General features: G+C 46.5%; 2 protein-coding genes and 1 long non-coding RNA gene across 6 annotated transcripts; 1 reads left to right on the forward strand and 2 right to left on the reverse strand.

Moving 5' to 3' along the window:
• Positions 1 to 3,280: 3,280 nt before the first annotated feature.
• On the reverse strand, positions 3,281 to 6,606 carry LOC140700079 (protein canopy homolog 2). The gene is made up of 6 exons (XM_072972673.1): positions 6,121 to 6,606; positions 5,426 to 5,538; positions 5,162 to 5,277; positions 4,092 to 4,295; positions 3,834 to 3,930; positions 3,281 to 3,446 (listed from the first exon to the last, which is right to left on the reverse strand). Exons 2-6 carry the CDS (start codon positions 5,511 to 5,513, stop codon positions 3,403 to 3,405), a joined length of 549 nt encoding a protein of 182 aa, XP_072828774.1. The 5' UTR covers positions 5,514 to 5,538; positions 6,121 to 6,606; the 3' UTR covers positions 3,281 to 3,402.
• A 431-nt stretch (positions 6,607 to 7,037) lies between these two features.
• Positions 7,038 to 20,442, reverse strand: LOC140700062 (PAN2-PAN3 deadenylation complex catalytic subunit PAN2). 3 transcript variants are annotated; one of them, XM_072972622.1, is made up of 26 exons: positions 20,306 to 20,442; positions 19,243 to 19,659; positions 16,602 to 16,771; positions 16,370 to 16,490; positions 16,146 to 16,223; positions 15,493 to 15,760; positions 14,764 to 15,106; positions 14,463 to 14,559; positions 13,508 to 13,627; positions 13,177 to 13,296; positions 12,633 to 12,761; positions 12,308 to 12,507; positions 12,064 to 12,197; positions 11,822 to 11,928; positions 11,509 to 11,607; positions 11,318 to 11,391; positions 11,063 to 11,210; positions 10,621 to 10,764; positions 10,426 to 10,485; positions 10,109 to 10,199; positions 9,333 to 9,490; positions 9,090 to 9,233; positions 8,778 to 8,957; positions 8,557 to 8,650; positions 8,075 to 8,272; positions 7,038 to 7,721 (listed from the first exon to the last, which is right to left on the reverse strand). In XM_072972622.1, the coding sequence occupies exons 2-26, from the start codon at positions 19,522 to 19,524 to the stop codon at positions 7,687 to 7,689; spliced, it is 3,594 nt and encodes a 1,197-aa protein (XP_072828723.1). In that variant the 5' UTR covers positions 19,525 to 19,659; positions 20,306 to 20,442; the 3' UTR covers positions 7,038 to 7,686. The 3 variants fall into 3 exon arrangements, with proteins under 3 accessions (XP_072828723.1, XP_072828722.1, XP_072828724.1); XM_072972621.1 differs by having other exon boundaries at positions 12,064 to 12,200; XM_072972623.1 differs by lacking the exon at positions 7,038 to 7,721 and having other exon boundaries at positions 8,130 to 8,304; positions 12,064 to 12,200.
• LOC140700088 (uncharacterized) lies at positions 9,467 to 17,660 on the forward strand. Of its 2 annotated transcripts, XR_012078287.1 has the most exons (5): positions 9,467 to 9,713; positions 11,426 to 11,673; positions 12,617 to 13,060; positions 13,481 to 13,618; positions 15,353 to 17,660. It is a non-coding gene; the product is annotated as an uncharacterized lncRNA (long non-coding RNA). The 2 variants fall into 2 exon arrangements; XR_012078288.1 differs by lacking the exons at positions 11,426 to 11,673; positions 12,617 to 13,060; positions 13,481 to 13,618.
• Positions 20,443 to 21,896: the final 1,454 nt, after the last annotated feature.

The following is a 21,896-nucleotide window of genomic DNA, read 5'->3' on the forward strand; positions in this document are numbered from 1 at the left end:
GTAAGAGTGGGGAACAATAATGTTCACAGTGTCCTGGAGCCTAGTGTCAGGAGGACTTTCTTAGACTTGTTTTGAAGCTATTTAGTCCTGGCATCCTCTAGTATAAGGCCAACGGGAAAGCCCAGGGATCAAAGGGACTAAATGGAAACTCCTAGGAGCTGGCAGAGTTTCTCTGAACATGGCTGGGGCCTGGGGAGGTGGGAAAAAGTTAAGAAAGAAGGATTAACATGCATAAAGGAGTCAAATGAGCTCTAGGTCCAAATACAACTAAGTGCCTGAGAAATGGAAGGGGCAATGGAGAGAAGGCTGAGAATTGAGGTCATCCTGACCTTGGGATGACCTCTTAAAAATGGACAGAGGCAATGGTGCCCCCTAGTGGCCAAGGATAAGTGGAAGAATGCAGCCTAAACTTAAATCCATTATCAGTAAACCAAACTCTTATTTAATGGGTAATAGCTAAAATTTATTGAATGCTTAATATTTACAGATACTATTTGAATGTGGTACATGCATTATCTTAATGAATCCTCACAACTCTAAGGGATGTAGGTAATATTAGTATATCTACAGAGGAGGAAGCCAAGATTTAGATAAAGTATCCTGCTCAGGGCCATAGCTTGCTACTGGCATTGCTAGAATTCAGACCTAGGTTGGCCTTACTCCAGAAGCTGTATCTTAACTACTAGTTACTTTATATGGTGATGACTGTAAATAATCAGCTGCAATTCAGGAAGGGGACTTTTGAGTCATTGTTAACTATCTCCTGGCACATCAGTTCAGTGTGTTGCTATATTTAATGATATTTTAAAAGATAAGACTACAGTCTTATTCATCCTGTAAAACCTTTGTACCCTCATACCTGAAATACATGATAAATGGTGACCCTCCCAGAATGCAAGTAATAAAAGTAGGAGAGACAAACATTTAGCACCTAAAATGACCAGGGAGGTAGAATGGGCTTCTTACAGGGAATAATCAGCCTGGAAAAATGACTGAAAAGAGGACATAGTGCTTTTTTTACTGTATATTACTAGACTCAGAGAACACATGTTCAAACTTGAAGGTAGTTTTCAAAGAAATAAAAGAAGTACTACTTTATATAGCCACTGGGGACTACATGGAGACTCCTTTGGCCTAGCGATAAGATTGAAGCCGTGGCTCCCCCGTCCCTCTTTGAGCTTGGTTTCTTCACTTGTAAAATGGGAGTAACATCTAATATTTCTTAGAGTTGTAACAATTAACTAAGTGTGTGTATGTGCTTGTTCTGAGTATTTAACATATACTAGTTCTTTTCCCCTTGCTGCTCATCTTTGTCCTGTATTTAAAGGAATCCTATTCTTGTTCTGAATCCTTTTTACAGCAAGAAATCCTCTAAAAGTTATTTTTAAAGGACTAGGTTTTCACATATACAATTTCCTAGTCACACCTGGATCTCATTTAACACTGTCTTTGGGAAAGTTTCTTTAAATTCTAACATTTTACTGATAAACTCATTTAGAAGGCATCTAGAACTTTAGGTGTAACCAGATATGCAAGGTTGAGTGTATGCTCTACCAAATACTGGACTAGAATAATTTGTTATAGTGAGCCTCCAGAAAGGTTCAGATAAATTCATGGATTCCTTGTGCTACCCTGGGATATGAATTAAAAGATATGCAAAGAATATCCTCCTGGCTTTCTGAGGATCAAGTCAAGGATAATAATGTCCACTCTTCCTTATATGAGACATGCCTGTGTCCCAGTGGCTGGAGAGTTCTGAACAGCTATACCTTGACAAACCAGTGAGGTGTACCCCAGGTAATTTATTACTGGTTAGTATTAAACTTGTTTTATTTATTAAAACTTGTAAATAATTTGCTTTTTTGTAAATTAAAACAGTTTCAAGATCCCTATAAGAGCACTCTCACTTAGGCTCTGGTAAGTTTTCCGGTGTCAGAGTAAGAACTTTTTAGACACCAAGCAGGCAATGGACAGAATCCTGGGTATACTCACAGGGATATGAAGCATGTGAACATTATTTACATGCATCACAGAAGAAATAAAGGTTAGTAACAGCTAATGTGGAAAACTATTTGACAGCATCTCTTATGACTGATGAGAGAAGAAGGAATTAGCACCAGACCCTGAGTTTAGTTGTCAACTAACATCAGGGTGCTTACCCTGGGCTAGTTAATTGTTAGGTTTCACAGGGATTTGTGGTATGAGAAAGCTTTGTGACTATATTCAATCTGTGTGCCAGGGCTTAGTGCAAGATCTTAGGAGGAAAAAAGACTTAAAGGAGAAGCTACTTCACAGCTATGTTAGATCAGACTGACACTTGAGAACACTAACTTATAGATCCAGTTTTGCCACTAAATATAGAACTTCAGGACCTATGATTTCTCTAGGTCTCAGTCTCCTCATCTGTAAAATCTGCAGAGGTAAACTAGATGACCTCCAAGCTCCCTTTAGCTTCTAAAGAGCTTAGTTTAAAAAGTCTTTGAAATCGAATAAACCTGAAAAACAGGTGTTCTCCCCCTGAGGCTTTTCTGGGGCCGAAATGTTCCATTCCAAACCCTGAGACAGCCACACCTCAGCATGAGGGTGTTTGAGAAGCTCCTCAGAGAAGGTATCCTTTATATTTTCATCCCTATGCCCCAGTACAGAATCTCTACCCACAAAAAGTGGAGACAGACTTATAGTCCAGACTGACAATGCCTAGTGATGGAGATGATAAAATGTATACTTTAGTGTTGCTGTTGGCATCAAATCTGAAAGCTTAGGCCACCAAGCAAGGCTTTTCATTAAATACCATTCCTTACCTCATTTCTCCCTATCTGACAAAGCCTTTCCTTTTCAGCTGAGTTGATCACATCCATTTGCTCCCTCCTGTCTGCTCTTGCCGATCCCTCCATCTGGAAGGGTAGGGAGGGAGGAATGATCTATTTCCTTCAAGACGAAGCTCTGTCTTACCTTATGTTTCATCAGGATGAATACAAGAAATTTCTAGAATCCTATACTACCATACACTTATTTCCTAGCTTATTCATAGAGGTTCCTCTTCTTGCTATAATTAGACTCTAAACACGTTATGTTGAATAGGCACCAAATCAATGCTTATCTAGTTTGTGAGTCCAGCAGGAATCTCAGATGGCAAAAGAATGAGAGCTTCAGGCTCCTCCTACCATTATGCTACATCGTTTCCAAAGCTCTTCCTTCTCTTTTCTTTCCAGTCTGGAATCCCCTATTTTCAAGCCTAATGTAAGGGCCGATTCTGGGCATGAAAAGACAACACAGTTCATACTTTTGGTTTCATATTTTTTCAGTTCATTTCAGTAAAAACATAATATAAAAGGCATTGCCACCCTCTTCCCCTCCTGGGGGTGATCCATCAAGCCTGTCATTCTGGGCTGCTCCAGTGGTTCATAGCTCATCATGTGATATATGCAGGGCATGGTCACAGAGATCTGCAAATAGCACATAACAGTTTGAAAGAAAATGCCACTCTCATACTGATATATGCCACTATCAAGAAAAATACTTCAAAACAAACAGACACCCCCCCCACCATTTTTCAGAGCATGTGCTTTTAAACGAGAAAACATTCTTATGTCCTCTCACTTGTATCTCAGGTGAGGGAGCCTCAAATTCTGAAAGCTGACAGAGAAGGGAGAGAAACAACCCAGGCTTCTACGCCATATGTAATGGAAGTCGAAGCTTGAGCTAGTTTCTGAGGATTAGGTTGGGGGGTGTTGTTAGGAGGGTACTGGAGGAGTGGGGGTGGGACACACGCTAGAGAATGTGCCAGGTTCCACAGGGCTGTGAGGACGGGAGGTAAAGTGGCAGTAGCTTACCTGTTCGCTTACTACAAAGTTTGTCTTTAACATTGTCAGCCTCTCGGGAAAAGAATTCAATGAGTTCATCTTCATATTCCTCCACAATGCTCTCACACTGTCAGCCCAAGGGAGAAACGAGTAAGAGAGGACAACAAGAGGAAGCCTCTGGTCTCCACCTCCAGAGAGGAGGACAAAGACATTAACCCAACTTTCCACTTGGGCTCTCCAATAACTCCCCTAATTTCCAAGAACCAGCTGCCCACTCCCATAGCTTACCGCAAACTTGAGGGTGCCGCTGATGTCTGAATCAATTCGGATGCCTTGTAGATCCAGTTCACTGGATTCTCCATTCCGTCCCACTACACGCACGTAGTTCTTGCGGTGGGTGGAAGGGTCTATCTGTTCCCCATACTCCTTCATCCGGTCACACACCTCCTCGAGCAGCTCTGTGAGGTGGGCCTCTGAGCGAGCATAAGGCACCTAGAAATGTCCTCAGCCTTGGGTCACATTCTTCTACCTCTGTACATTAGTAATTTATTTCCTTACTTTTCCTTCCAAATCTAGCTCAACCAACCTATTCTAAAAAGCCTTCCCTAATTTAAAAACAGTATGATTTGTGTAGTTCTGATATATGATCTTATTTTACTTCGTTACACGAGCCTCAAAAATAAAATAGGTGTCATTAGCTCCAAATTACAGATAAACGGCCTCTTTGATTAACCCTAGTCAATTATGTGTTCTCTCCGTTTGAATTCCCTTCATTTAAAAAAATTTTTGAATTCCTTTCATTTTTTGGGATGTAAGGTAATGATTTTTTTTGTATTGAAATGCGACTGATACCTGCCCTCAGTGGGAAAGCATTAGAGAGGTAGTGCAGGCTTTGAGGATAACTATTAAAGCATTTCACAAGGATCATAACCATAACGTTTCTCAGATGCTCACTAGGTACAGGTTTATGTCATGTGTGTTATGTTTTCAACTAAAATAAATTTCCTAAATATAAGGATAAGACCTACCTCTTTTTCGAACGAATGTTTGTATGTATACCATACTGCCGTAGTGAAAACACAAGTCATGTGGATTAAGGATATGAATAAGGCGGCTAATCAAGGTTCCCTGTCTGCTAACAACTTCTACAGCAGAAACAAAGTATTAAGGTTTGGAGCCAGGAAGCAAGTGCATAGGTTATAAGCCTCCAGCCTTTTCCAAATGAGACAGCCTAATCTTTTAGACACTTCTGTGGGTCAGTGTTTTCTTCATTTCTATTAAACTAAGGTCCTTCTTTAATCAGTTAAGTTCTCATTCAAAGATTGAGTTGTTTTGCAGGGGGGAACAGTCACAGTTACCTCCACCACTGACTGGCTGCCATCTGGATTGATTCGGAAAGAGCCCATCTGAATGGTCTTCTTGGGATCCACCCGGGCAATTTCCCACTCTAGTTCATCCACCAGAGCCCTGCAAGCTGGTGCAAGGGGAGGGAGGGGGGAGCAGAGAAAAGAATCAACCCAGGGATTTCCATTCATCCTTTTCTCAGGTCTTGGATCCCATGCCCTCTCAAGGCTCTTTCTCCCCCACCTCCTTTCCTCCCATTTCTTCTTTTGTGCCTTTACCTCCACAGTGTAGATCCTGGCTCCTCCGAGCCCAGGCAGTTCCCAGCAGGGCCCCTAGAAGCAGGGCCAGCCAACCCCAGCCTTTCATCTTTAGCGTAATGGGGTTGCTCCACCTGGGTTTGGATTGAAATAAAGCACAGGTGTGAGGAGCCGGCTCCACTCTCCCCTGCTACCTACCCCCCCACCCCCCGCCACCCAGGCCTACAAAGGCCTCAGTGTGATCTGGCTCTACTTTCCAGGAAATAGCCGGGACACAAAGGGGTTCCTCTGTTCTGGCGCTCAAGGACCCGGATTCCCAGGGGCGGTGGGTGAGAGCTCAAGCCCGGAATTGGGGCTCAGCCCCAGACACTACAGGTGAGGCCCTAGATGTCAGGACTTAGGCGTCGGCTGCCTAGGACTCACAGTCCTATGTGGCAGCTACGGATCGGTGGTTGGCGATTAAACAAGGACGACAAGCACAGAGGAGCTGCTGGCAAGGAGAGTAGATGATTCTGGCCAGGAGGTAGCGAGGTAGCTGACTGGCGAAGAGCACTCAAAAACTGAGGCCTATTTGGACCCAGCACCGAAGATCACTGCATCCCTAACACCAACCTATAAGTTATCCCCCATGCGGACCAGCCCCCTTTCTAAAGACCCCGCCATTGCCTTCGCTTCTGTCCATCCCCGACCCTCAGTGCCACTCGCATCCATCCCACCTCTGCTCCCAGGGCCGCCGCCGTGGCCCAGGCGCTGGAAGACAGCCGGATTCTCACTTTAGCTTCCGACCCTACCACCTGGCTGCGGGGAAGCGGGGCTGTCCAGGCTTCTCCAGAGCGCTCCTGCGCTTTCTAGACGCGGGGTGCCCCGGAGACCGCCTGAGCCAGCTCAGCTCCTCGCACCCTAAGCGGACAGCTAAGCAGGGCTTGGATGCGCTGTAGTATGAGCCCCACACCGAAGACCGACCCCAAGCCCGCCCCTCCAAACTCTCGCGCGAACAGGCAGCCTAGGAGCGGCTCCCAGGCAGCGAGGACCCCGGTGGCTCTCAGGACCCAGACTTGCGTGGCGAGCAGCTCCACGTGACCACTAGGGGCCAGCTGAAGAATAGGAGTGGCTTGAAGCAGGGACAGAGCCCGACGTGGTGCATGGAGGCTGTCAAGCTCGCGCTTGCCAGTCTAGGTGGGCTGGGACCTTCAAAAAGAAAGGTGCGCTGCTAGCCACTGAGAAGCCCTGGTTTCAGTACCGAGAAAACTACATCTCCCAGGAAGCACCGCAGCACCACACAGATTCTTTGGTAGTAACTACACGTTTTAAGATGTCCTGGGACCTGTAGTTTGTCAGCTTCTCCAACTCCCCTTTTACACATTTAACAGGGAAACCATACTGTACGTCTTAAAAGAATCCGACCTTAGGCTTCTACGCTGCCACAGCAAAGACATAACACTGCCCAGGAGAGACATAATTATACTCCTTCAAAATCCTTAACTTTGGACTCCAGAGCTTTACTTTGATTTCTAGGTGTAAATTTGAAAGCCTTAGTGTTTTTTACCAGTAGTAACGCCAACACAAAGGAGATGAGGGCTGAAGTCAGAGAACCACACACTGGCACGTTTCTAATGAGATAGATGACACATAATAATATTTTTGGTTTTATTTTATAAAACATGCAGTTTAAAACAAAATTTTTAAAAAATAACAAGAAAACAAGACTTGGGACAGGAGAGTGGATGGAAGACAGATGCTTCTCAGCTGTCAGCAGGAGTGAAGCCAACAGCCAAGCTTGGTCTAGGACCCAAAGGCCCTTTTGGCAATGATGATGTTGGCAACACTGGTTTGCTGGGGCCACCAAGACCCTAAATGTTGGCCCCTCCAGGCATCCCTCAGGCAGAGACTTGAGCTAGGTCTTGAACTATTGTTGTATCATGTCATTGTCTGGGACTTCAGTACTTACTAAGTAGGAACTGAAAAGTTTTGGTTCCAGGAGCTTCTTTGCCTGAGTTAACTACCCAGGATATTTATTAAGAATGCTAATTATTTTCCATCTGGGTCAATTCTAGACTGTTTCTCGCCCACTATTCTGCAAAGGATGAAAAAGGAATCTGGCTCCTAGACCCTTTGCAACAATTCTGCTGCATTCCAGTTCTATTAATAGCACCATCTGTAGACCCTGAGCAGGTCCAATTCTGGAAGTAGACAGGGTATAGCCAACTTGGGAAGCCATCTCCCAGTTCTTGGGCCACAGAACATTGAAGGGAGAGGGAGTTGTTCATTGGGAGACGATGAGGTCAGAGCGGCAGCACTGAGGAGAAGACAGCTGCATCTGTCAAGAGGCAAAACCAAAAGCATTGACTCTTAAGGTAAGCAGAGAAAAAGCACCTAGGATACTTCTTATGAAGGAAAAAAGCAAGAGAAAAAAGGGCATGGACCTGCTCCAAACATTTCAGAATTGGGCAAGAGGAGGTTAGGACCAATAGAGAATTTCAATAATAAAATCTGTTTCACTGAATTTTGAGAGGATTAAGTGATTTGTAAAGTGTTAAGTGCTTTACAAATATTAAGGCTGGGGTAGTACAGTTGTTAACATCATGTCATTCTTACTATGGTGGGTGTAATTTTCACATATGCAATCAAAACCCCCTAGTCTAGTTTCCCCTGTCCCATCCCAGGCCTTACTCTTGGGACTTGTCTGGCCCTCAGGCTCAGGCACCTTCCAGTCCATCTTTCGGCCTTTTTCGTAAAGGCCCTTGAGCACTTTGTGGAAGGACTCAGGTTCAGTGCCATTTTTGCTTAGTTCCAGATACTTTCGGTAAAGCTGAAGAGCTGTGCGGGCATCCTCAATACTGTCGTGGGTCTCCCCTTGAATCTTCAGGTCTGGGGGAAGTAGAGGTGGAATAGTTTGGGACCTAGCAAAGGGAGGTAAGAACATGTCCTCTACTCACATCCCCAACTCTCAATAAACCGTAATAAAAAACCCGACTGCCCTTACGAGAAAGAGCCACACATCATCCCTAGTGCAGAGAAGGGATCATGAAACTAATTAAATCCGTCAATAACTCTCACCACTAACTCAGGGTCCTGCCTGCTCCCCTTGGTCTGTTATACTTTTTTACGTTCTTCCTGAGCACCACAAGGGCCTCCAGGGCAGAGCAACTCACCTAGAAAGTACCAAGCAAGGAATCGCAGGGAAATCATTCGTTTTCGGGGCATGTGAAATAGATAAACAGTGTCAAGGACTTGGTCCTTGGGCACCTGCCAGGGACAAAAGAGTAGGAGGCTGAAGGTAGGGGATCCATAATTTCCCATTTTCCCAAACGCATGATGTATACCCTGGAGGGACCACATGCAAAGAAGACTCTTAAAAAAGCCCTGCCCGAACCATGAGGTTGATGACCCGGAAGTCCTTCTGCAGACCATGACCCACAAACTTGACTCCAATGTCTATGAGAAAACGAAGCTTTAAATAGGTAGACTTCAGAGTTGTGAGGTGCTTAGAGGAAATCTTGGCATCAAGGTCTCCTGGCTTTATCCCCGAGTACTGAGTCAAGTAATCCACCACCTAGGGATAGAGAAAAGGGCAAGTCGCCCAGGAGGCGAGGCGCACAGTTCCCCCTGCCACTCTTCCCTGGGTTTTAGGGCACCCTGTATAAGCACAGGGCTTGTTTCATTTGCACCTCCAACATCCTAATACCTGCTCCTGGGTAGAAATGTAGTCATCAATGAAGGGGATGCCCTCATTGGGTCCCTGGCCCCTAACGCAGGTAATCCTCGCTACTGACATCTGGCTAGGCTTGATTGTAGACTTGGTGCCATCACTGCGCAGCTCTGCTTCCTCCTACGTGGAAAGACTTAGTAAGAAAACCAGAGAAATGCTTATGACTCCTAATATCTTCAGAGTTCTGTTCCAACACCCCACCCTTTTGGTCTTGGTTACCTCATTAAGGGTGACAAACTCAGCGTCTAAGCCCACCAGGTCCCCAACCTGTGGCATCTCATTTGGCATCAGTGGAATAAAGGTAGTATGTGTTTTCCGCTGCTTCCGTGCTAGTGAGGCTTCAGCCAGTAGAACACTTGCCTCAATAGGGTTCTTGACTGGAAGGGAGAATCCAGAACACAGACAGCTGGGGAAAGGGAAGGGACCAGGGGAGGGAAGCCAGAGTGTCTGACTACAGACCAGGTCTACACTGTGTTCCCTCAATAATCCAAGCACGTGAGTAAAAAGATCATGTCTGACAAACAGAGGAGATAGATGGAACAGGTCAAATCAGAAACTGATCGGGAAATATGCTAAGAGAAAACAAAAGTCAACAGACAGGTGAGAATAAGATTTTCACTTTGAACTTTAGCTTAGAAAATTCAGAAAAATAAAGTTACAGAGAAATTATGGCTTAAAGATACTAAAAAGGGATTTAATAAGGAGTTTATTGCCAAAAAAAGGAGAGACCTGCACTTGGGGATAAGAATGGCTAGGCTCAAAATCATAATCTTAGCCATTCTGATCAGACTACTTCTCCATCACCTCTTCCCATACACCCTCAGGATCTCCAGCTTCTAAATTTAAGCCCTGAGGAGCAGAAATCTCTTTACCTGGAAACTGATCACCTGGTAACACTGATAACCAATCCTGATCTTAACAAGCTATTTCTCAGAGCTCTTCCTGAAGACAAATCTAAACTGCCCACACCCTTGGGTCTACTTTGTACCACTTACTATTCAGGTTGTATTTGGAATTAAGATTCCTTTTGATGTAATAAAGGATAGCAGGCACTTTCCAGTTCATGTCAAACTGCACAGCTTCATGCTAAAAGAGAAAAAGCACTCAGTAGCCTACATATATGCCCCCTTTCCCTTCTTTCCCAAGTCAGAGAGAAGACAGGACTCAGGTGCTATTTTTAGCTCTGCTAATGCTTTTTATTACTGAGGACCCATCCCTCCTTCCTGAATCTGCCCGGCATTCTCGGGCACTGAGGATGAGGATGCTAGGAAAGGGGGAGATGAAAGGGGGAATGGAATGTGTTACAACTAACCTTATCAATAGGTTCAATGAGAAAGTCATTGAAGAGATACCACTGCTGGTGGGTAACGCCCTGTGGAGATACAGAGAAAGACTGATACCAAAGTGATGGCTGAACCACTCTGGCTCAGACTCGAGATAAGGACAGACCTGGGACTCCTTTGTGGACATCACCAGGAGTGTCCCTGCCCTGTATTACCTCACTCACCTCTTTGCGCTGGTGGTAGGTCTCTCCAACTTTGATGTGAGCCACCAGGCTGCCCCCTGTGCGTGAGTCCAGGATGTGTACCACAGTAGCCATCAGGTCATACACATAGACACCATGCTCCTCCTCTGCCCTGGCTGGGCCCCACTGTGAGGGGGGTACCCAGGCTGCTAAGCTAAGTTTGAGGTTGGGGAAGGAAGGGGAAGGGGGATAGAGGACAGGGAGTTTGGGGTATGGGGACAGGGGACCAGGGTAGGGACTCTCCATCCTAGCCCATCTGTGACTCCCAACCCTGAACTGAATCACTCTGGAGAAGCCCACAACTGGTGAATTACTAGGCCTTATTCCTCTTTTTTCCTATCCTAAGTTCCACCTTCCCCTTGCCCTGCTTCTGCCCCGAACTTTTCTCCCTCATTCCCCCTCCTCTTCCCAGTTTTTCAACAACCTGCATCTCATCCCCATCAGTCCAATTGCAAACATCCAGCCCTTTGTTCTTAGTCATCTTCATTCGAAGGGAGAAAGGAAGCCAGACATTCTTCAACTCCTCAATGGAGGGACACATCAGCATGCCCTCTGGACTCCCTAGTTCCTTCCTATCAGGATGAAAGAATTAGAAATTTGTCCTGAGGAGATCTAGCCAGTGACAAGAGGAGCCACTGGGTAGCTCAATCCTGTGAGTGCTCCACAGACAGTAACCTACCAATCAGCCAAAGCAAACTCCTTGCTCTTGGAGATCTCCCCACCATGCTTTTTTATTGCCATCTTGAAGGCAACCTGAACACAAAGGAGAAAATATCCAATTCCTCAGGAGCATCAATCATACATGGAGGTCAGAAGAGGAAGAAAACTACAAAGTACTCCTAAAGGTCCGTTTTCAGCCCCAGTCCTTACCTCAGCCTGCATTCTCCAGAAACCAGCTTCTTTCAGGCTATTCACCTCACAATTGATGACAAGAATATCTGGCAGATGGCGGATGTTGCGGGTCTGAATCTGAGAAAATAAAACAAACGAGGAATGGCAGGGAGCCTATAGGAAAAGAAACCCCAACAGGAACAGGTAAGCCTGAATCTGTATCCTCAAACTAGGGTTCTTCCCACTCCCCACAGATCTCTGGATGGCAGTGCTGACCCAGCCAGTCCCAGATGAGACCATGGCCAAGTCCCCAACATGGCAGGACTCTAGTCCAGTGCAACAGCCCACTCACCGTGGGCTGGTACTTCTCACAGTTGTCACACCAGGCCTGTGTATTCTGCTCCAGGCAGATGCTTCGCTTCAGCACCTGAGCAAAGTCACAGTTCTTCCCGGTTTTATCTGAGGGGAAACTGAATGCTTCACTCCAGGTCCTCCCTGTACCCACCATTAGGTCCCCAACACCCTTTCCCTGATGTTACAGGACACTCGGGGGAGCCTCCCCAACCCAGCTGCGGGGTATACCACTGTTGCTACCCTCAGGGTAGGAGAGTGTGAAGAGGAGGGTGGATGAGGCTCGCACGGTCTCACTGCCACAGCGGCAGAGGCTGCAGTTTTCCATCTCACAGCTGAACAGCTGCCCGATGACAGAGTCCCCCGATGAGCAAAAGCTGCTAAGAGTGAGGAGGGCAGTATATGCACACTGAGGGATTTAGGAGACCCAAAAGTCACCAAGGGGCCTGTCACAATGGCTTTAACTATTCCTGTCCCAATTCCATACCTGCCTCCAGCACCTCGATAAGCCTGGGGTACTTCCAGCTCCTGCATATCTTGATGCAGTTGAGTGAGGATGAAGCGATTCCACCTCTGAATGAGCCTGGCCAGATTGCCCTTGCCTGAAGCCTCATCCGAGTCAGCCAGAATCAGACCAAGGGCTGAGGCCTCAGGAATGGTGCGGAACGCCCGAAGAAAGTTACTGCCCTGGAATCCAGGAAGTGTGTTGGTGAAAAAGGGTTATTTTCTCTTTTGTGGCCATTTATAGAGTGCTGCCCTGCCTACTGTCCACCTCCCTTCTGCTTTATTGTCCCAGGTCTCCAGGCACTGACCTGACAAGGGTCACCTCGGGAGAGGTCCAACATGTGGAAGAGGAAGCCCAGTTCGCATGCCAGGCAGAATTCCTTTTGGCAAAGGTGGTTCTGGATTAGACAGCGAACAGGCTCCAGGAAATAGAGCACCTGGAGGGAAGAGCAGGAGAAATGATGCAGGCAACTGTGCAGAGGAAGAGGGATGGGAAGGTTAAGAAAGCCGGTGGGGGGGGGACAGGGTATAGCTCAACTGGTAGAGGCATGCTTAGCATGCCTGAGGTCCTGGGTTCAATCCCCATACCTCCATCAAGTAAATAAATAAAAACACTTCATTACTTCCCTCAAAAAAAAAAATTTAAAAAGAAAAGCCGGTGGAGAACACAAAGCAGAAGTCCACTGAAGAAGGAAAGTTTACAGGAGACCTGAAGACCACGGGGCAAGAAAGAATGGTAAAGAAAGCTAACGTGGGCTTGTTGGGGGGTCTGAAAAAAGAGTAAGGGTTGTGGGCCACAGGGAAGAAGAAAAGCAGTAGGCGTGTTCAAGCCGCAGGAAGACCCAGGCTTACCTGGATCATGCAGTTGCAGTAGGCATTGGGGATGTGGGGCTCTAATCCAGCAAATAGTGTCTTATTGTAGTGTTTGAAGTCAAAGTCCTCCAGCCCTAGCTTGGAGTATTTGATGGTCACCTGAAGCAGAAACAGTCTGAGCAAGATGAAGATGCCCTCTGAATCCCTTAAATCTTTGCAGTAGCCATAACCTTCCCCAAAACCTCCTTCCTGAGTTGAGTGATAGGTGAAGACTTCTTGAATGAGGCCTTGAATCCTTCCCCATATGACTCTCCTTCCCTGGGAAACTTTCCCCACATCCCAGGGCTCCTTCCTTGGTATCCCCCAGCACCTTGCGGTATTTCTTAGAGACCATGTGGAGATGTGGCTCCTCTTCCCGCCCTATGGGTGACTCAGTGACCTGGCTGAAGCTGTCAAATTCACTGTCGGACTCCTTGAGTCGGTAAGGAATCTAGGGTTTTTAAAAAGAGGTATCCTCATTGGCTGTATAATCATCTTTGGTTTCCCCCCACCTTTATCTCAACATTGAAAGAGTCACCGAGTCCTAAACCTTCTAACTTCACGGGTTTTCAGCATCCACTGCTTCCTTTTCATTCCCGCTGCCATTGCCCTATCTCATCACAGCTGGACCACGGCGATGGCTTCCACACTGGGCCTCCACATTCACTCTGTCCAGCATACCACCACCAAACTCACTCTCCCAGAATGGCCCTTCTGCTGCATCACTTCTTCCATATTCAAGGCTTCACAATCAGGCCCTTCCCAAACTTCATCTCTTGCTGTTTCCCAATACTAACAGCTGCTCCAGCATAGTCCCCGTCAGATGCACCTGACGATAAGCCTCCTGAGACCTTTACTAACACCATTCTCTCATCTTGAAAGGCTCCCCTGTTACTGTCTACCTACCCATCTCTCACCTTGCTAGCTCAACATCCACCTCTTTCAGTATGCTTTCCCTGACCACTGTAGCCCAGAGTAGTATCTTCCCTCTAAATAGCTCTGGCACCGAATGCTTCTAACATTCCTTTAGCATTTAACAAGAGTAAGTAATTTCTGTTATGGATAGGCCTTATCTTCGCCAACCAAATACTGAACTTCTTAAGAGCAAGGACCCTATCTAAGTCTCTGAATCCTTGCTAACACCTCATATAGTACCTTCAATTCAATAGGCTTCAAAAAAATCTTTTTTGACTGACTAAAAAAAACTACTGAGGACTACTAAAGGAAAAAGACAGAAATGCCAGTGAGTTGAGGTGGAGGCTGACCCTCTTCCCCCCTGAACATACCTGATTGCGCAGCCTGGTGCGGGGGTTGGGCGCATAGCCAATGAAGCCCACCTTCTTCATGGTGCGCAGAATCTCTGCATCCACAGGGGGTGCTCGCCTGTAATGCAGTACAGTTCTAGGGCTTGAAGGTAGTGGTGTCTGCCCATCCAATCCCCAATCCCCAAGGGGCCAGAAAAAAAGAAAATACTAAAGCTAGGTAAAAATAAGGAAAGAAGTAGGATAGTAACAGAGATCACAGAGAACCCTGGTGTTTCAGCCCTTCCCCCACCCCCCTTCTTTGGGCCCAGAGATGAGGTACAACCTGGGAGCCGGAGCAGAGTTGGCAGCAGGCCAATCGGAGAGAAGCGTGTCAGTGGTGAGCGGGACAGGGATGAGGGAAAGAGGCAGCAGGTCCTGGCTCCAGTCCAGAGGAGGCAGTGAGTCCACGAGACAGGGCAAAGCAAACTCGGTCTCACGGGAGTAGGGGTTGAAGGAAGGTTCGGGGGAATCAGTCCAGAGGTGCACACAGCCCTCAGAATCCCCAAAGGCCAGGGCCTGCTTGCTGGCTGACACATCAAACGTCATCAGCAGAGGCCCCACAGGATTCACATGAAAGATGTCCGCTGGGTTGGCCAGGCCTGTGGGCTCACAAAACTGGCACTGCCCTAGGAGGGAGGAGGAAGCCCACTGAGCCCTGGAAAGTGAAAAGGAGCCATCCTTTTATGCCCTTCCTACCCTCTTCTCCTGGTATCAAGGAAAGACAGGCCCCCAATCCATGCTTAGAGATAGGAAAACATATTATCTGATGCCTTCCCATAAACCACAGGGGGATTTTCTATCCAGCAAAGGGCAGTTCTGAAGTTGTTTTGCCTGCTCCACCTTTTTTTTTTTCCTGTGTTCTTCACACCCAGGGAGAAAATAAAAGCTATAATCTCTGAGCAAATCTAAGTGAGACCCTGAGACCTCTCAGAAAGGTTACTTTCTCTCCAACAAAGAAATTCCAGGGAGTATACTCTGGCGCCTTCTACCCGCTCCTTCAACCCCTTCATACCTGACTGGGAGATAATAGCGAGACGAGAGGTATATGTAGGGATGAAGCGCAAGAAGGCAGGATCCACGTGTACTTGAAGTGGCGTGATGGCACGCATCATGCGCAGGTCATACACCTTGAGGAAACGGTCACAGGCCAGGCCGGTGAGGCGGCTGGAGAAGCCACAGGCAGCCAGCAGGTTGCCGTGCACATCAAAATCCGACAGGCTCCCTGAGAAAGCATCAAACTCATGCTCCACCTTAAAAGTACGGAGGTCTCGAAGGGAAACCTGAAGAGTTGAGAACTTGGTTATCTGCCAACGCTGTTATCAGGAAGAGGAACTGACATCTACCTAACCCTGTGAGGCTCCTACTAAAAGAACTAAGGTTCTAGAATACAGGCAATTAAAGCACAGAAAAGGCAAAATGAGAAGCCAAGGGCTGGAAGGGACCCTAAAGAGAACTCTCATTTATCCTGTTGCCTCCAAGGTACCCATTCACAACAGAAAACATCAGGCTGGAAGATAATCTTATAGTGTAACATGACTGAGAAGGAACTCAATTCATTCCTCCCACCCCTCCAACTAAAGCCCCAGAATTGAGGGAAAGACAGAGCCCAATCACGTATCTGTGAAACAGGGTCCTATGGTGGGAGGAAAAATGGAACTTCGCCACCTTGCCAGATGTATGGCCACAGAAGAAGAAGCGATTTGTCTGCCTCATAATAGTGACTCCAGGCGTCTCAACTGCATACTGGGGAGGGAAGCGGAAGGAACCAGTGAGAATGATTCTTCCCACAGACCAAAGGAACAGAAAGGTCACACACACATCACTGGCGATTCCAGCCCGGGTATACTCCCCACTAACAACCTCAGGCCCCGCCTGGGTCCTGCGTGTACCTTCTGAGTCTCCTGGACAGTGTTAAGGTCAATCTCCAATATGTGGTTCTGCAGCCCACCAACAAGCAGAGTGCTGCTGTCAGTCAGCAGGAGACTGTGCATATCCTCACTCTCATCCAGCCTGTGGGAGAGGAAAAGCTGACGGGCCAGAGTCTCACAAGTTTCCAGTCGTTTAGCCTTCCCACTCTATGAGGGACCCTCTTTCCCAGTCCAGAAGTGAGAAGCCACTCACAGGTAATCAAATATAATGAGACCCCCACGGGTCATATACTTGAGGTTGTTCTTTGTGAGAAAAAGGATGCCATTCTCCAGGCTCTGGATCTGCCGAATGTCATCACTGCCATTGACTTGAAAGGATGAGTAGCGCTCCAAAGCTGGGCCAAAAAATGAAGTGGCATGGCCCTGTAACAGATGAAAAGATGAGACACCTTGAGTGGAGGGGAAGGGCCATCCCAGATACAAATCAGAGACTGGACGTTGCTCAGTTTTTCTCCATTCTTGCCTGGCCTTTCTGGCTGGCAGTGACCAAGGTATAAGGCTGGGCACCAATGTTAGTGATAAAGACACTGATAATATTATCTTATGTTTGTTTAATACTTTACAGAGTACTTTTGTAAACTCTACTTCATTTTATCCTCACAATGACCCTGCCAAATAGCTAATGGCTCAGTTGGTTAAAACAGTGTTCAGAAGGTCAAGGACACAGGTCCAATCCTCTATTGGCCAGCTGGCTTTCTTATGTTCCACAGTCAAGTCTAAATCCATGTGGCAAATGTATACGGTGGGTCAGACTACAGCAGAGAGAATGTGAAACTCATTCCACCCTTGGCTCCTATGACATCATTCACTCCTGGTTTCACTCCTGACTCTTAGCTCATACCTTCTCCTTATGTGCAACCCTTATGACCACTCTTGAAATATGGCTATTCCCAGCCCACTATCTTCTCACTCTACTTGGTCTTCTTAGGTAATCTCACCCCATCTCAAGTTTTTAACCTTTCATCTTAAAGCTGATGAATCCTAATTTCCTTCCCTAGCCCGAACCATTGCCTCAAGCTTCAGACTTACACATCCAAATTTCTACTAAACATCTCTCCTTGGATATCCCATAAGAACCCCAACTCCCCACATCCTAAATCAAATTCACCATTTCAATTCTTCCTAATTATATTCCCTATGGTACCATGATCTAGCCAGGAGTAAGTCACTGGTAGCTGACTTAAGTCTTATTTATTTACTTCCTAAATATTTCCCAAATCAGTTCTCATGAATAAATCTCTACAGTGCTTCATTCAGGCCTCCATCGTATTTTATGTGAATTCCTACAATATCCCACAAACTGACTTGAATCCTGACCCATCCCCCTTAAGTCAAACTGTATACTGCTACTTCAGCACTCCACCCAAAATGCAAACCAGACCTTGCCATTCTGGATAAAAATCTTCAGTGGACTGAAGGCTCAAGTCCAAGCTCTTTTAACACAGCATATGAGGCTTTCCAGAACGTTCTCCCCCAGAAATCAGCATGGGTTCCTCTCTCCCTTCTAGACGGGATTAAAATAGACATCCTGGCCTACACTCTGGTCTCTACTCAAATATGACTTTATCAGAGAGACCTCCCCTGACCAACTACCTAAAATAGCAACATCTCCCACCTTTCAATATCTCAACCCTCTTACTCCACTTTATTTTTTTTAAGGATATTAAACAACACCTGATGTATCATAAAGGTATTTTTGTTGCCTTTCTAAATGCTTACTCCAAACTTAGACCCCAAAGCAAGGTCTGGCACCTATTAGGTACTCAAAAAGCACTGGTTGAATGAAGACATGTCTAACTCTTTAGCTTCAGCTTACCATCCAATAAACCCTACTTGCTTGTAGTTCCCACACTCTTCAATCACCCTGCTGTGTAATACCTTGGGAATCATTGTTTATCCCACTGTTTTTGCCAAGAGAGCATTTCCCCCTCTTCTTGACCTGACTCCTACTCATCTCTCAAGACTCAGCTCAGGTGTCACTTCCTTCTGGAGATCCTCTGATCCTCTGCTATGCTCACCAACACCCAGTACATATTTTCACACTGGTATTTACTAGTTTAAATCCTAAATTCATAATTATTAAGTGAAACACTTTAATTTCTTATCAATGCCATAAAATTATCTGTTCATGTTTTTCTTCCTCCCACCCCCCACTGTCCTGTGAATCCCTTGAGGGCAAGGATTATGTTTTATTCCCACTTTATTCCCTGGGCCTAGCCTAGCAGTAGACACTGCCTATTGAAATGAATGTACTACCAAAAAACTTCATTCTTTCCAATGGAAAAACAATTCACACCCTATGGTAGGTAAATTAATAAACCAAGGATACCATGCTATTTCTTAAAAAATCTTTGGGCTCCCTAGCATACTGGCAATACAGATACACATTTTAAAAAATTAACAATGATAACTGCTCTCAGAGACATTAAAATCAGCCAGAGAAGACAAAATGATTCCATGTTGCAGAAATATGTGTTAAATGTTATATAATTATAAAAATGGAATACAGGAGGAGCATTAGAGACCGGATTTGTATGGCTATAGGCTAACTGATGGGTACGGTTATCAAGATAAATCAAAGCATGGAATGGGCAAATTGTGGTAGAAGTGGGATGCCTTCTGAATAAGAACACCTATGTAACCCACCTCTGGATCCTGTGACTCCCTCCTTCTCCCTCCACTCCCCTCCTCTTGGCTTGACTTAAGAGACCCAGGTAATTCTTGTCACCTCAACTTAGTTCTGGCTTCCTATAAAGCAGCTGTCCTTGGGCTAAAACCAGAGAACAGACCTCCAACATCTCCTTTCAGACCTTACAAAGGGGTACAGTTCTTACCCCATGGCTTCCCACCCACAGCATCTCCTCGTGCAAGTCAAAGTGGGAGACGGAGACAGGCACACCCACTTCAGCCACCACACTGTGCAACTCAGAGTAGACACCTTCCATTATGTGCACTGACTCCTGGACAGGAAGAGCCTCTAAGGCCACTCCCTCCGGGTCCAGCTCCACATTCGGTAGCAGACTTGGGTTCAGGTGGGCATCCAGGACAGGATCCAGGGCAGAATGCATGGCCGGGGCATATTCTGCCAGTCCAGGGTCCAGGCTCTCGAAGTTCATGATGATGATGATGATGATGATGATGATGGCAGCAGGTTAGACCTGTGTCACACCCTCCCTTGCCACAGCCCCTTTGGATGCCTGACCCAACCTTCAGCAGAATAGCACCAGTGGACCTAGAATGGACATCCTGACCTGCAAAGGGAAAGAGGTAACTGAGTCAGGGGTAGGACGAGGTACTTGTATTTAGTGTGTTCTAGGTTTTACCAGCAGGAGGGAGATGAAGCAGGCAGATGTGAGAATGCTAAGCAGGGGATGAAGCAGGCAGGAAGGGGATGGGAAGTCGGGTAGAGGTAGAACTGTTGCCCCTTCCTCTTCTCCTCTAGGCACTCTGTACTCCCCACCACCCCATAGCTAACTTAATCCTTGACTTCCCTTTCACCTCCCTTCAGGCCTCCCACTTGCCTGGTTCATTCCTGAACCAACAGTGGAAGGAGCAGCAACTGCAGGGGTAGGAGTTAGGTAGAGGGAGCTAAAGTGCCTGTTTCCCAGAATTAGGGGTGGGGGTGGGTGGTTGAGAGGTGAGTACAAGAGAAGTCAGTTTCCTAGAATCCTCTACAATGTTACCCAGGATTCTCCAAGGGAAAATAAGAATGGCCATCTACCCACAATTGGGGCGGAGGTGGGGGGACGTGATGGAAATAGCTAGTTACCCAGAATTCTCTTGGGGAACCAGAAAAATCAATTACCCATAATTCTCCCCCGGCGGCAGCGGGGAGAGGAGGGATTAAGGTAGGGGTCAGATGTGTTCCTGGGATGTTTACGGGGATTGGGTCATTACCAAGATTTCTCCATGGCGGATATTTTGGAGCGCGTGGAATTAAAACGAGTAGGGGGAGAGCAAGCGCCGTCAGCTCCGCGGGAAATTCCAGTTTCCCCAATTCTCCCCCGCGCCTCAGGTTCAACCAAACTCTACGACGGAAAAGACGGCGCACTCCCAGTCTCAGCTTCCAATCAGAAAGGGCTAGGGGCTCACCTCAGCCAATCGGAAGGAGCCAGGTACAGCGCGCGCGCGCAAACACCCCCCCCCCCCGCCCCGGGAGAAGACGTATGACGCGGAAGCTGGGCAAAAACGAGCTACGGGACGCAATTGAGGACAAACGGAGTCCGCTTCTGTCCGTGTTTGGTCTCGTTAGACAGTAACCTCTTCTCTTCTAGGCCTCCTTTGAACAAAATTAGCCCCAGGCTTGGAAGCCGACTCTTCATGCTCCCTATAGCTTTAGAAACTAGAATAAGGGGAGCCCAAGCCAAAGCATTGGGAATCGACTGCTGGGTATTCCCAGTATGGCCCAGTCCACCCCCTCTTCCTGTGGTGCTCTTGTGAGCGCTCAGCCACCTCCGTCTCTGTTACCCCCGAAACTCGCCGGCATTTCCTATCATTTCCAAGCATGGGAGAGAAAAAAGGAAGCGGGAGGCAGCCTCCTAACACGGCCCAAGTAGATGCATCTTTTACGGTTTGAAACTCCCATCTGTGATTATTCCCTCCTTAGAGGCCCCGGTAATATTTTCAGGGAACGGGAATCCTCAGCTATCAAGTTCCCCTAGCTCGTGGAGCTGGACATTATTCCCCAGAGGGGCAGAGCAGGGCGAATTTAGATACTTGCATTCCCCCAGCTCTTAGAAGTTTAGCGTCAACACTAGCTCTGAGGAATTCTTGGAGTCTATCTCTGAGCTTGAACTGCTTTGGAATAGATCCAGGTTGTTAGATGTCTCTGGGGCTTTTTAGCTCAGTTTCTAAAGGCCACAGAGAGGGCCTTTTTGGTGAAAGGAATTCCTTATAGAGGATACAGTTTTAAAGCATTTCTCTCTCAATAAAGACTGGTAAATAGACCTTCATAAAAGAATCCAATAATTTAAATTTCCAGGACTCAGACAGGTCTTAGGCTTATTCAGAGGTCATAGATGGAGAAACACCTTAACTCAGAAGGTCTCCCAAACTCAGCTGACTTCACAGGTCCCTAGATTTAAAGTCTCCCAAAAAGACCAGTGCTGAGAGACAGACAGTTCATCTTTAGAAATGTCCATATTGAAGTCGCAAATTAAGAAAGAGGTCACACTGAGAGTAACAGGGCCTGAGATACCAAGGATACCTGGGCTAAATGAGCTGCTTTATTAAGATGCTGTGTTGCCTTACAGAGTCCAATATAATGGAATGACCAAGAATGCAGGTTCTGAAATCTGCAGTACAATTTTGGCCACTTAGTAACTCTGTGATCTTGAGCAAGTTGCTTATCTCTGCATCTCAATTTCCTCATCTGTAATATGGGGATAATAATAGTACCTATCTCATTGGGTGGTTGTGAAAATTAAATGGGTTAATACGTGAAAAGTGCTTAAATCAAGTACTTGGCATAAAGTGAGAGTTGGGTATA

Source organism: Vicugna pacos, chromosome 12, assembly GCF_048564905.1.
Source record: "Vicugna pacos chromosome 12, VicPac4, whole genome shotgun sequence".
NCBI lineage: Eukaryota > Metazoa > Chordata > Mammalia > Artiodactyla > Camelidae > Vicugna > Vicugna pacos.

Excerpts from the sequence above, each read along its gene's own strand:
- LOC140700062 (XM_072972621.1), bottom strand. The coding sequence starts at position 19,524 with ATGAACTTCGAGAGCCTGGACCCTGGACTGGCAGAATATGCCCCGGCC. Across the intron at positions 13,297-13,507 it reads TCTCTAAGAAATACCGCAAG|GTGACCATCAAATACTCCAA; the intron begins GTGCTGGGGGAT and ends TTTCTGCTTCAG. Across the intron at positions 10,765-11,062 it reads CTGATGGGGATGAGATGCAG|TGGGGCCCAGCCAGGGCAGA; the intron begins GTTGTTGAAAAA and ends CCCCCCTCACAG.
- LOC140700079 (XM_072972673.1), bottom strand. The coding sequence starts at position 5,513 with ATGAAAGGCTGGGGTTGGCTGGCCCTGCTTCTAGGGGCCCTGCTGGGA. Across the intron at positions 4,296-5,161 it reads GCAGCCAGTCAGTGGTGGAG|GTGCCTTATGCTCGCTCAGA; the intron begins GTAACTGTGACT and ends GGACATTTCTAG. Across the intron at positions 3,931-4,091 it reads GCGGCACCCTCAAGTTTGCG|TGTGAGAGCATTGTGGAGGA; the intron begins GTAAGCTATGGG and ends TTGGGCTGACAG.